Below are 14,579 nucleotides of genomic sequence, written 5' to 3' on the forward strand. Positions count from 1 at the left end.
GGAGCCCTGGGGACAGCCAGTGGGGGTAGTGGATCTCCCCCATGCAGTCCTTGGCGAATAGGCAGCCGCCCTCCGTGACTACAAAGGAATCTGGCCCCATGTCTGGTTCTAGCCTTTGCACAAGTGTTCTCTGAGCTTGTGTCAGACACTCTTCCTCTCTGGGCTTTGTGATTAAGCCTTTACTCGCTCACCTCTGACCCTTAAATATCGGGGGCCTTTGCCCTGGCTGTCCCCATCAAACCTGCACGTCATTCAGACCACACTGAAAACGTCACCTCTCCAGACACTAGCCTGACCACTCATATGGCCTGATCCTCACTGTCAGTGTTACATCATCCCCTGTGTTTGCCCGGTTCCTGCAACCTCATAAGCTCCTGTTGGTTCCTTAGCTTGTCTGCTGTCTGTCTGCCCCTTGCCCTGGAGCTCAGTGTCTCTGGGGACACTTGTGATTGTCTCCCAAGATGCAGAGGCAAGAGATAGGACCAGAAAGATGCCCTAGTCTTGGAGCCCCAAGGGGCTTGAATTCTAACTGTGCCAGCCCACAGCTACATGCCGCAGAACCTACACTGGAGTCTCAGGCATCAAAGCTGCAGCCTCAGATCTGTAACTGAGTCCCACAGCAGTCCCATCGTGTCCCCTATTTCAGGAAGTGGGGGAGATGGAGACTGGTCTGGTCATGTTCATTTCTCTTTCTAGTAATGCTAGAGGTCTAACCTGGGACCTTACTCATACTGGGCAAGTGTTCCAGCACTGTGCTACATCCACAGGGCCCCATCTTATAGGAAAAGAACATACTAATTCACTACATGCCTAAGGCATATTAAAGACTGAGTTCAAAGTCTCACCCACATGGCTGTTCAAACATGAGCTGACCAAGGAGCACACCAGTGAACAAGCCAAGGTGGATGGGAAAATCCATGGGCCTCAACCTTACACAGAACTATAGGCAACTGAGAAAAGCTGGGAGCGGGAGGTGTGATCTTCCCTGGGAAGAACACGCCAACTGGTTGGCCAGCACCAAACAGTCAGCCCTGAAAGTCTACACACATGTAATGTTATACAGACTTAGTAGGTTATATTCATGACTCTTTTCATCTACATAGATGCATATGTACACGCAATAAGTTAGCTAAAAAAGAAGCCGTGAATTTGAGGGAAGGTGGGGGCGGGTATGTGGGAGGATTTGGGAGAGAAATGTAAGTAAATTACAAACTCAAACAGAAAAGAAAAAAAGGGGATTTCTTGACTTTTGTTCATATCTCCCCTGCCTTTGGCCTATAGGCATCCCCCTCTCCCAAGGAAGGATCTGTAGGCCCGGAGGGGCTCCCTGTTTCCTGGGCCTCTGGTATAAACTCTAATGCAAACACATCAGGAAGGTTAACCCACATCACGTCATAAGTTCTGCCTTGTTCATTACACAGATGAGATCAAGGTTCTGGGACCCTTAATTTGCCTACTATCTTACAGACAGACAGAAGGACCTGAAAGAAAAACAAACTGTCTAGGTCTGCCTGTCTCTGCCATACTGCCAGCCACTGTGTCCTGTGTGCTGTGTCTTCTTGACTTGCCACAGAGCCAGTAGGGTGTTGGTGGCAGGGGTGTGGCTGTAAATCATTCCAAGAACACTGACAACACTTATTGTGATCTAAGCACCAGGCAGACCTGTGCCCTCGGGCCCTACACAAAGGACAGTAGTGCACCTGGCTTGTACACATGACCAGCCAGCATAGAAACACACCTTATTCCCACATATGTGATCACAAAAAATACATTTCTAAGTGTCTGTTTCAAAACTAACATTTAGGATTTAAGATGAGGCCAGAAAACTTCACATATTAGCACAGAAACTAATCAACACACACACCCATTATATACAGCTGTTGGCACATATATCCATCAGAGCACATACAGACTCATCATAAGTGCACACACATTCTCTCTCTCTCTCTCTCTCTCTCTCTCTCTCTCTCTCTCTCTCTCTCTCCACGCCCATCTTTCTCTCCCAGGATAAAGTTACACCTTCAAGCTGAAACTACCTCTCTGATGTTTCTGCTAATGTATTTGAAATTTGTCTTACTTATGACATTTTAATGTTTATTTTTATTATTTTAAATTATGTGTAGGTCTGTGCCTCCAGGGGCCAGAGACGTCAAGCTCCTTGAGGGGGAATTACACCTGCTGCTGGGACTTGAACTTGGGACCTCTGGAAAACCAGTATCTGCTCTTAACTGCTAAGCCATCTCTCCAGCCCCAACTTGTGACTTTCTTTGTCCTGTTACCATAAAAATGTAATGAAACCACTTCTGCATTGGAACTTGGAATTTGGAGTAATGTCAGTCTGTGTTCCCAGTCCATGGTCACTCATATTTGGCTTCAGAATAAATCATCTCGCAATGCTTTTGAGATAAGAACTGTATTTTTGTGTTAACTATTCTAGCATCCAACTTGGGGTTCTGAAAATAACCACCGTTTTGCCAGAAGAGTCACCTGGACAGACACATTGCGCTCTCTGGTGCTCTTAGTGGACTGCAGGGAGCTCTTTCTCAGGTTCTCTCAGATTTCCCTTGGTTTGGTCAATGTTCATTTGTTTATTCTGGCCTGGTTATTTAAGGATTCTGCTTGGTAGAGCCTTTCTGTTTGGTTTAAGGCATCTATTTTGTTTGTGTCCTTTGGAAGACGGGGTTTGGTTTTTGTTTGCATCTTTTCGGATCTCCAAGGCATTCTTGAATTCTGACAGATCTGTTTTCTGCTTCTGTTCACAGTCAGACCTTTGAGGACATTTTGGGTTGTATTTTGGTAGTATTTGATTTACCACCATTTGGCTTTTGTTTCCTGATACTCTTCAAATACCAAATTTTTCATTTTTTGTGGCCTCCGCCTGCGGCAACCTTGCTGACTTCAGCTTGGGAACACGTGTGCTTCATCACAAAGACACTGAAGACAAGAAACTCAAATTCCCTCCAGCCAGACAGGAGGAAATCCTGCAGCACAATGGCCTTATGGGAAACCCAACAAACACAAAGGTTCCCTGGGTCCAAAGGAACCTTGTTAGCTTATCTGGGGAGACACACATAAGATATCATCACCCCATGTCTTGACCGCCATTGCAAATCTGTATGTTGCTACCCTGAGACCCAGTGGCTGGGAAGGGGTGAGGGCTGGGTTGGCCATCCCAGTGGAAGCTGAGAGAGTTGGCCCGCAAAGCAGCACCTTAGAAACAGTTGCTTCTGTGAGCTCTTCTCATCTGAGGTCTTACCACTCTCTCTGCTTCCCCTGCCTGCTTCCTCTGCTGTCTGGAAAGCCAGCGGTGTACACAAGGAGGACTCCACGTGCTTCCTCCCCCACAAAGTTCTGAATGAGAGGTTGACTTCTCTAACTTTTAAGATCAAAATATGTAAGTTTAAGCTCCACATGTTCCCACTTTATAAGAAGAGGTTTATAAAGGTAGCTGGGGAAATGGCTATACGGGACAGGTCTGTGCTCCAAGGAAGAGGCAGGCCAGTATCACCAGGTCTAGATTAAGAAACCAAAACCCAGATGGATACTGGGCAGTAGACGGTGCCTAACCCAAAACCTGCATTTCCTTCATTTCTTTTCTTTCCTTTTTTTTCATATACAAATACAATCATGAGGAATATGATTTGCCCTCACTGTGTGTGTGTGTGTGTGTGTGTGTGTGTGTGTGTGTATGTGTGTGTGATATGTATGTACATATGTATGTATGATATGTATGTATGCATGCATGCTTTGGCTTAAAGCAACATTGAGAAAACCACTTTCATCAGTGTATTAGTCAGGTTTCTCTAGAGTCACAGAACTTATGGGTTGTCTCTGTATAGCAAGGGAATTTCTTGATGACTTACAGTCTGTCCAACTCCCCAACAATGATCAGCAGCAGCTGTGAATGGAAGTCCAAGGACCTAGCCATTGCTCAGTCCCACAAGGCAAGCAGGGGAAGAGAGCAAGTCTTCCTTCTTCCGATGTCCTTATGTAGGTCTCCAGCAGGAGGTGTGGTCCAGATTAAAGGTGTGTACCAACACTCCTGGATCTGGATTATAGGCATGTACTACTTTGCCTGGGCCTAAGCTTTTCATAGCCACTATGTCTCCAGATCAGGATCACAGGTGAGCCTTCCAATTCTGGATTGTAGTTCATTCCAGATATAGTCAAGTTGACAACCAGGAATATCCACCACAATCAGTAAAGGCATCTCCCTCTGGGCTGTTTAGCTTTTAAATGAGGAAGTGATATTATCTTAAGCCTACTTGACAAACGCCATCTTTTGATCTTTTATGCTGCTATCATAGTTTGGTTTCTATTGCTGTGAGAAAACACAGAGACCAAAAGCAACTTGGGATGGGGAGGGGAGGAAGGGCTTTTCAGCTTATACTTCTCACAGTCCGTCACTGGGAGGATGGCAGGAACTCCAGACAGGAGCTGATGCAGAGGTCATGGAGGGCACTGCTTACCAGCTTGCTCTCCATGGCTTGCTCAGCCTGCTTTCTTGTAGAACCCAGGCCCGCCAACACTAATCCAAAAAAATGCCCTACAGACTTGCCTACAGGCAATCTAATGGGAGCATTTTTTCAATTGATGATCTTTTTTCTCAGATGACCCCAGCTGTGTCAACCTGGTGAAAAGCTGAGTACACAGCTGCTAACTTTTTCCTCACTTCTGGGGATGAAACCCTGTTGGGGTACACTGTGAAGGCGTGTCTCTGAATATTCAATTGTTACTTCTGTATTGGCAGAGAACTAAATGCTGGCAGGACCTGGTATTGTTATTTTTACGGCCCATCAACCATCTCATATTTTGTAAATATTTGTTTCTTCCTCACCTGCCTAAGGCAATCTAGAATTGTATCTGTTGACTGTAATAAAGAGCTGACAGCCAATAGCTTGGCAGGAAATAGAAGACCTAATGTCAGGACTAAGATAGGGACTCTGGGAGAAAAACGGAGACACAAGAGAATCAGCCAGCAGACACAGGTAACAGACGAAGCAGAGAGGTAGACCTAGCCACATGGCAGGTCCCAGAGCTAGGATTAGAGTCAGGAGACAGCTCAGCAAAAGGCCTAAACTTTAAAATATTCATAAGCCTCTGTATCATTTATATTGCTGACGGGTCTGAGAAAGTTCTGTTCTAGAACCTGGTCCTCTGGAAGAGCAGCCAGTCTTTGTCACTGATGAGCTGCACCCAGCCCACTTCTCAAGTTTAAGGATATAGGATGTAACCTACTGTTTCTAAGTGAGTGCCCTGAATTCCACGTAATGTCACATGTGTTTATGATAATTGTTTCATGTATTGTCTGTGAAAAACAATTTAACAAACTCTGACCACCTCATTTTTTTTTAATTTATTTTTATTGTGTGCCAAATTATTTTTGTTTTTGGCATGTCTAATTAAAATATACATGTGAGGACTTCCGACTGTATTTTAGTGGTGTATTTCAAAGCCTGATTGATTATGCTGGGTGTGGTGGTGCATGCCTTTAATCCCAGCATTCCCGAGACAGAGGCAGGGGGATATCTGAGTTCGAGGCCAGCCTGGTCTACAACATGAATTCCAGGATAGTCAGAGTGACACAAAGAAGGTCTGTCTCAAAAAGCAAATGACCAAAAATAAAATGAAATAAAATCCTGTTAAAGGGACTGGAGACACAGCTCAGTGGTGGGACCCGGGTGTGGTTCCCAGCACAGACACGGCAGCTCACAACCTCTGTAACTTCAGTTCCAGGGGTCTGACTCCTCTACTGGTCTCCTAAGGTACCAGGCACACAAGTGGTGCACAGACATACTTTCAGGCAAAATATTCACACACATAAAATAAACACAATAAACATAAAAACAATAAAAATCTAAAGGCCTGATGCTCTGAACTTCTTTAAATCTATCAAAATGATGTCACTGGGTCTATTAAGAGTTTTATAAAACCTTAAAATTCTAATTATTTATATAAACATTCATTAGAGCCATAGAATAAAGATTTTATTAATCTATAAAATTTAGCATTTTGTGTGTGTGTGTGTGTGCCTAGAGATAAAGTTGCATTCCAAAACAGATTCTAACTGCATTAATTTAAAACTTCATTTCATTTGTATAATAGTTAGAGATTCACCACAAAAAAAAAAAATCACATAATTTTGCCTGCCTCCGCCTCCTGAGTGCTGGGACTAAAGGTGTGTGCCACACACCCTGCTGCCAAAATATTCTTTTTGTTGTTGTTGTTTTTGTTTTTGTTTTTTTGAGACAGGGTTTCTCTGTGTAGCCCTGGCTGTCCTGGAACTCACTCTGTAGACCAGGCTGGCCTCGAACTCAGAAATCCTCCTGCCTCTGCCTCCCAAGTGCTGGGATTAAAGGCGTGCGCCACCACCGCCCGGCTCAAAATATTCTTAATATAAAACTGTTAAATGGGAGGGTTTTATTATGTGGATTGCATGAAAATAAATAGTGGATATATTGATCATAATATATTGTATAAAAACATTTGTTTTCAATAAAAAGATTTTTTAAATGAACATGTATGTTTGCTAACGACCTTTCTGTTGCTTCCTTTTTACAATGAGGATATAATATACAGGAGCTAATGGTTTCAACAAACAAGAACATTCAAAATCTTGGGCTTTGGTTTTTCAAAATTTAATTCCAGCACTTGAAAGACAGAGGCAGTCGGATCTCTGAGTTTGAGGCCAGCCTGTTGGATATAGTGAGTTCCAAAACAGCCAGGGCTCCACAGAGAAACCCTGGCAAAAAAAAAAAAAAAAAAGAAGGAAAAGAAGAAAACCACGCTCTCTTCTGCATGGTTATGCGTGTATGTGTTGTCTATACGCACTTATACTATACACCATTTACTTGGTACAAGATTGACATGTGAATCTTGTCAAGTTGCTAAATTGGCCCAGTTTCCTTTTGGCTCATAGTAAAACAAACATTTTGAAGAAAAAGTTCCAATTCCAACTACTATGTTTGGTCTCATGTCCAGTATGCCACTCAAAAGTATGAAATTATGACAAAGGACTAAAAGGGGCTACCTAATTAAGGTGACCATTTAGATTAAAGAAATAAAGATGGTCAATGGAATAATTTTAAAAGATAAATTAAAAATTCATATTAAAGCTGGGAATAGTGGCATGTGCCTTTAATCCCACCACTCAGAGGCAGAGGCAGGAGGATCTCTGTAAGTTTGAAGCTAGTCTGGTCTACAGAGTGGATTCCAGACCACTGAAGACTGCATAGAGACACCTTGTCTCAAAAAACAACTCTAAGAACATTTGTGATGTTTTATATTTTAAGTGCTCCATTTCTTAATTAAATTAATATCTAAGGTGTCCTATAATGCAACTAGCCAAGATTAAAATATTAATTAAATAATATTTATACTTTGCTAATAGAAATTAAATGTTTACTCCTTCTGGACTCCCGTTTCCATTTTTACCATTAAAATAATAAAAAGATGGAAGATGTTGGTGGTGCACATACAAATTCCAGTACTTGTGAAACAGAGACAGCAACTCTCGGTGAGTTCAAGGCCAGCCTGGTCTATAGAGTGAGTTCCAGGACGGTCAGAGCTACATGTATGCATACATACACACACACACACACACACACACACACACGCATTCTTATGTATATATATACATAAGAAAGATTTGGTTTGGTTACTGGGTGGTAGTAGCGCACGCCTTTAACCCCAGCACTCTGGAGGCAGAGGCAGGTGGGTCTCTGAGTTTGAGGAAGTTTCAGGACAGCCAGGTATACACAGAGAAACCCTACATGAAGAAAAAAAAGATCTGGTAACGCCTGCAAGGACTACAAAATCCTGATCTCTAACAGTTCTAATCTTATTTCTATTGATGTTATTAATATTTCATAACATAAAGAGAAAGTTATTGGCCGGGCAGTGGTGGCGCACGCCTTTAATCCCAGCACTTGGGAGGCAGAGGCAGGCGGATTTCTGAGTTCGAGGCCAGCCTGGTCTACAGAGTGAGTTCCAGGACAGCCAGGGCTACACAGAGAAACCCTGTCTCGAAAAACAAAACAAAACAAAAAACAAAAAACAAAACAAAAAAAAAAAAGGACAAAAAAAAAAAACTAAATTGAAAGACAAGTGACTTGTTTAAGTTCTCCAGTCATAAACAAGACAGCCATACAGGGCACATGACTGTCAATACAGGGGAAATACATTCGTCTAGCTTTTATTAAATTAATTCGGGGGACTGGAGAGATGGCTCAGCTATTAAAAAGCTCTGGCTGCTCTTCTACAGGTCCTGGGCTCGATTCCCAGCACCCACATGTGTAGTCTCACAGGATCTGATACCTCCTCTAGCATGCATCTACACACGCAGATAAAACACTCATATACATTAAATAAATAGATAAATAAATAAATAAATAAATCTTTTGTAAAAGATATAAAGTTTGGTTGTTTAAAATCTCTGTTTCCAGAGTTGGGGAGACGGGTCATCAGTTAAGAACACTTACTGTTCTTGCAAAAGATTTGGGTTTGGTTAGCAGCACCCATATTCCCTCTCAACTGTCTACAGCTTCAATCCCAGGGAATCTGACAACCTCTTCTGGTCCCCACTAGCACAGCAGTCACATGTACAACCCCCTCCCCCAACACAAATTTATACAGCTAAAAATAAAATATTTTAAAGGGGGACAGGTGGCATGTGTCTGTAACCCCCCAAGCTGAGAAAGTCCCACTGATCTCTAGATCTCCTTGGGCAGATATCCTAGAAAATACCCAGCTCCAGGTTCAGAGACAACTTCAAGCAAAAGGTGAGCAGAGATTGAGGAAGACACTTGGTATCCACCTGCAGCCTCCCTGGGGTGCTGTGGCAATTTCCTCAGAACTGAAATGCTCCTCAGATCGGAAGCTCAAGAGCCTTGGGAGGTGAGCAAAAGCTCATATCAAGGATAAAAACTTGAGTCTGGGGGATCCCTCCTAAGAAAATAAAGGAGAGTACTGTGGGAGAAGGGCACTGAGCGCTAACTCAGGGAGGGGATAGTGGGCTGCCCGCTGACTACACCCTGCTCAGGGCTCCCAGTACAGCAGTCAGCGTGCTGGTGGGCTTTTCGGAGATTCTGGTGCGGGGGTGGGGGAGCATCCCTGCTCCCATAAGTAAGCCCTCATCAACACACCTATTATAACACAGTAACAACTCACTGGTTCATCAACGTGGACTTGGACTTTAGCCTGTCATGGGCTCCCTTTCTGGGATAAATTATGTTGCAGGTCCCCAGGAAAAGCCTCCCTCTCTCTCTCTCTTTCTCTCTCTCTCTCTCTCTCTCTCTCTCTCTCTCTCTCTCTCAGACACACCCCACAGCTAAGAAAAAGGAGATGTCCCGTGTGTTATGTGACTGCTTTTCCTGAATGATGCTCAGACCCTTAGCCCATCCTAGAGAACTGGCATCTTTGCCCTTGCCACCTTGAGACCAGAAAGGCCGCAAAACCCTCTCCCATAATAAAAAACTGACACCAACTTTAGAAACGAGGCAAGTTTTAAATATGTTAGCAAAATATTAACATTAAATATACATTATAAATAGGCCTTATAAATAGAAAACGAATTAAACTGATAAAAATAAAACAATAAATTAGTCATGTCCCTCCAAGTAATTTCTCATCAGCTTCTGAGTCCTTTCAAGAGAACTGGTTCAGCCTGTGGAAAAAAAAATCCATAACACACCACCAGAGGGAGCACTGAGCAGCGAGGATCCAAGATAGGGCTTTCAGGCACTGGGAGATCTCCCATAAACCACCCCATGATGGTTTGTACCATAGGTTCCCATTTACAGAGGCTTTGATGTCCACCCTGTGTCAGAGTCCAGCAGCTGACAGGCGGAGGGGGGTGTTTCATAAGGACTCACACACAGCACAGCTTTCCACAGAGAATGCTGACATTCAGATATATAAAGTGTCTTGCTCACAGTCACACAGAGAATTAGAGAACAAGCTAGGCTCCGAGCTCTCTTCCCTTGAACTCCCAGATCAGTGTTCCTTCTAGGACACCCTGCCCCTGTCGAAACTGCCAAGTGTGAGGTCACCCAGATGTCCAGGTATCAGGCCTGATTGGGATAAGGCATGAGAGAGAGAGCACCAGACCAGACCTCTCTTTGGAACCTAGCCACAGGGAAAGGAGGAAGTCTGGAGGCAACAGCTTCAAGTCATGAGAGGAAAGGACCAACAGCCTGAGGGGGTCGGCCCAGTGGTGAATCAGCCTGTGTCATCAGATCCCTGAATCAATGGAAAGCCTCCAGCCCCACGTGGCTTGATCCAGGCACCCCACTAGGACTGGAGGCTTGGAGTGAGGGCACAATAACCTGATTATCCTGCAGTCCAGAGTGGTAGTAGGGGACCCTCAACCTCACCCCTTAAAGTGCTCTTCTTCGTGGCCTTGAACACAGGAGCAGCTTTGAAAGCCTCTGAAAGGTGGCATCCAGTTTCAACAGACTATGCTTGTCTGTTAGTGAGTACTCAGGCTACCGGGGTACCTGGGCCCTGGGCTTCAGCCTCTGGCTGCTCCTGGAGGGTCTGATTCTGCCGGCTCCCTTGTGCTGAGCCCGAAGCGGACTGTGTCTCCGGCTGCGTCTGGAGCCATCTCCCCACTCCCTGAAGACCCTCCCCACTGAGCCCATGAAGTGATGGTAGCCCCAGAGGAAGCGGCAGCTGCCTATCTTGACCTGAAAGAGGCCTGGTGTGGTAGTGGACTGTGAGGCGCCAGAGTCCGCCTGTGTGGGCTCAGGTATCTCCAGGGAGTAGTGGAGCAGCTGGGCCATGCAGTAAACATTGTTCCTTATGCCATGGGTGTTCCACCTGGCCTTCTCTAGCTTTGGAAAAGCCGGAGTCTTCAGAAATTGCTGTCTTAAAGCATCCAGTTGGTGCTCAATTCTGCCCAGTATGGCATACACAGTGCTCAGGAAGTGAGGCTTGCTCAGTTGCCGGAGTGTGTCCTCGCTGGGGAAGGCCACAGAGTTCTCCATGCAGGCAGCTCTCAGGGCAGATGTGTTCAGGTTTTGGAGGTGCATCTGAGGAAGGAAAAGATCGAGGAATGCATGACAGAACCCTCCAAACACTCACAGAGAAGCCCGCCTTCGCTGTCTTTGAAACACAAGCTCTTGTAATGATCTTCCCAACAAAGGGCGAAAAGCCAAGGTATGAAAAGAATTCTGATGTCAGCAGAGATGGCAGGAGGGCTGTCGGGGCCCTGGGGTGACTGTGCATGCAGTGGGTGGAGTGAGGGTCCCTAGGTGTGGTGGGGGCTGCGGGAGCTCTGACAGGTTCACTTACTGCATCTGGACGCCTAGAACAAAGTACCAACCTTTCCAGACAGTCAAGGAATGGAGTTGGGAGTCAAGCAGCTCCACTGTCCCTCAAATGACTGTTTCCCTCCTGCCCCATCCTGGTCCTCCATGTGTTCACTCCCTCACTAGTCCCCAAGATTCTCTGACCTTCAGGTGCCCTAAGGGCTGAGGCTTACATAGGGCTCCCAGAGTAATCCTGTGTTCCCTGTGATGTTCGTCTGACTCTGCAGCTGGCTGAGGAGTTGTGAGGAAGAGCTGGGGCAGCCACGCTTGGCTGTTGCCATGTTCAGGAACAGGAGACTGAGAGCCAAACCTAGGGCAGAGAAGGGCTTGGTTACCTGACTGGCGGTATGTAGAGCCCGGGGGAGGAGCGGGCATGCAGTAGGTGCTGAGTTTACACGGGAGCACTGGGGTCACCACCTTCCACCACAAACCAAGCAGGGTGAGGGAGATGGTGGTGGCTGCAGCTGCCCAGCAGCTCTTTGGGCAGAAGTTGGGGTTTAGACCACAGCATCCCTGTCCTGATCTTAGGGCACAACAGACAAGATGAGTCCTCTATGTCTGGCCTCATACAAGGGTTAGTTTTGTCCTGAGACTGACGACAGACAGGTCAAGTCCCTGACTCCCATATAGACCTTAACATTCCCTTTAGGTGGAATACAGTGGACCAGGGGCCAGCCTGGGGAGCAGCCCCGGGGCAGCAGGTCACCTGAGCTCTCTGTTCACAGAGCCAGAAAAAAAAAGGCACTTCTCTACCCACGGGGCCAGCCAGTGCTGACACCCATTCTACTGAAAGGTGAGCTAGGTGCAAGAGAAAATCCTGCCCAGGTCCCACATGCCCAGCACTCACCTTGACCTTTCTGCCCCTGACACACAAACTTCAGACACACACACACACCAGGGATATTAGGAGCCCATGAGAAGGTAGTGGGGGTGAATGCAGATGAGTACAATTCCAGCTCGCCGGCCGGCCCCCACCCTCACAGGCACCGGCAGCCACGTGGTCGGAAGGGGCCTGTGGTGCAATGGCCCGGAAGGCTGTGACACCATCCTTCCCTTCCTACAAACCAACCAGCCCCCTGGGGAGGGCCAGGAGCCCAGGCGTGCCAACCACAAGTCCCCTCCCCATCTTCCCCAGGAGTCTGCAGCTACACTGCCAGTGAGGGCCCACAGTGAGCGTGTAACAGGTGCACGTGGACCAGTGCCTGTGGGGGTGTGCCCATAGACCGAGGTGAGGCATTGCAGAACCTGCCCTGTTCACTGGAGGTTCTGGTCTGCAGGTGAGCCTTCCTCTGTTACTGAGAGGGAAGACCCGCACCTACATTGATGGCTCTGTTTGCCTGTCCCCATGTGGGTGTGGCTGTATGTGTGGCGGGATGATCTAAGGACCTCTGGCTTGACTGACTTTCCATCTAGCCCAGACCCTGAGAATTGAATCAGAGCAAGAAGGAGGCCCCATCCTAGCCCTTGCTCCACTTCCTCACAGATCCGAAACTTCCTTTTCTGCTCATCCCCTACCTGCCTCGGGCTTCTCCAGCTTCTTCTCTTTCTCCTCTTCCCTCACATTCTGGTCCCCAGCATGGTCTCTCTGTCACCTCCCTCTGGAAACCTTACAGAAATACCATGTCTCTACCTGTGGATATGCTGGGGTCTCAGTGGACCCTTAACCTTCTAGTCCTCCCTCTCATCCGCATCCTTCACTTGATCTGCAGCTCCCAAGGGCAGAGGGTGCCCACAGTAGCCAGTTGGCACAGCTGTGCCCTGGCTTGGCAGAGAGGAAGGAAGTACTTACTGAGCAGTGTTCTCGGTGGAAGCTGTCCCTGCATGCTGGGTCCTGGTGATTCGGCCCGTGCCTCTCAGGGGTGACACGGTTTGGCTGGGTGTCCTGTGGGCTGGCAGCCACTTTATGCCCGACGGGGCGATTGGCCAACACCTCGTGAGGTGGGTGGGGAGGGGGAGGGGGAAGGGCAGGCCTTCTGGGAACATGACCCCAAAAACCAAAGTTTCCCCAGGCGGCCAATGGGCGCCAGGCGCCATGACATGCCCGCTCCTCCTCCCGTTTTCTTCGAATTCGTTCTTCGAGGTCAGCCCCACGCCCAAGAATGATGTAAACCGCAGCCTCATCCTTCTTGGGGTGATCAGGCAGCATGGGGGTCCGTGTCATCTTCAGGGGTCAGTCCAGGAGTCAGAGTAGGACTTGCAAGGTAGGCCACCCTTGGTCCAGGAACCACCAATTTCATAGGACACCGAGGTTTAGGGCTAAAGGGAGCCAGACATCTTCCTCGTTGAGTGCCCTTCCCACCCTCTCGCTTGGGCTGTCGGGACATCTGTGAGCGGAAACCACCAGGCTCTGGGCACAGAGCCAGGCTCGGGCCCCAAGATTGTGCCTCTAATCCCTGGGTAGCATCTTCTAGCCCAACTCATTTTCATTGTCTCCATGAACTATCCCCTTCCAGACTTCCCAATCCCAGGTTCCTTCTGTTTTGTTTGTTTGTTTGTTGTTGTTGTTGTTGTTCCAGACAGGGTTTCTCTGTATAGCCCAGGCTGTCCTGGAACTCACTCTGTAGACCAGGCTGGCCTCCAACTCAGAAATCCGCCTGCCTCTGCCTCCCAAGTGCTGGGATTAAAGGCTTGCGCCACCACTGCCCGGCTTTGTTTTTTGTTTGCTTGTTTTTGTTGTTGTTGTTTTGTTTGTTTGTTTTGGTCCCCTCTGTCGACAGATCCTTTAGGACACTTGGAGCAAGAGAAGTTAGAGACCAGGTTTCAAACTTATGACACACTGTGTCCTCAGAGGCAAGTCCCTTAGCCGCTTTGAACCTCACCTGTGAAATGTAAAGAGAAGCATTCTTTGGTTCGCCTCACAAGGTTACTGCCAACATGGACATAAAAGGCAAAAAAGCCTTTGAAGGAAAAAGAAAAGAACTTGAATTCCAAGTACTAGTTTTCAGGGGATGGAGGGGGCGGGGAGCCGGGGAAGCTGTGAGCTCAGAGGGGAAGCTGAGGGGTGGGGGTGCTGAGACAGTTGGACACAAGGTTTCACTTTCTCTGAAAGATAGTGATCCATCATGGGTGGGTTTTCTGCTTCTCAGCACTGACTGAAAGTGATGACTTGTGGCCCTGGAGATAGTGTCTCCTAGTCCGTCTACTGCTTTACTGTGGTAAACTGAGGCCCAGGCTGACCCAGATCCACAGGCTGTGCTTGGAAGCCCTATCATGTCTGCCAAGCTAGAATGAGCATCCTTAGGCTGTAACTTCAGGAGCCAGAGGTACCTG

At 47.1% G+C, this 14,579-nt stretch overlaps 1 protein-coding gene across 2 annotated transcripts; it reads right to left on the bottom strand.

The window, feature by feature from the left end:
- Positions 1–9,522: 9,522 nt before the first annotated feature.
- Osm (oncostatin M) lies at positions 9,523–13,625 on the bottom strand. 2 transcript variants are annotated; one of them, XM_034509521.2, is made up of 3 exons: positions 13,099–13,625; positions 11,483–11,619; positions 9,523–11,030 (listed from the first exon to the last, which is right to left on the bottom strand). In XM_034509521.2, exons 1-3 carry the CDS (start codon positions 13,130–13,132, stop codon positions 10,485–10,487), a joined length of 717 nt encoding a protein of 238 aa, XP_034365412.1. In that variant the 5' UTR covers positions 13,133–13,625; the 3' UTR covers positions 9,523–10,484. The 2 variants fall into 2 exon arrangements, with proteins under 2 accessions (XP_034365412.1, XP_076794330.1); XM_076938215.1 differs by having other exon boundaries at positions 12,157–13,625.
- Positions 13,626–14,579: the final 954 nt, after the last annotated feature.

Source organism: Arvicanthis niloticus, chromosome 7, assembly GCF_011762505.2.
Source record: "Arvicanthis niloticus isolate mArvNil1 chromosome 7, mArvNil1.pat.X, whole genome shotgun sequence".
In the NCBI taxonomy this organism is placed as follows: domain Eukaryota; kingdom Metazoa; phylum Chordata; class Mammalia; order Rodentia; family Muridae; genus Arvicanthis; species Arvicanthis niloticus.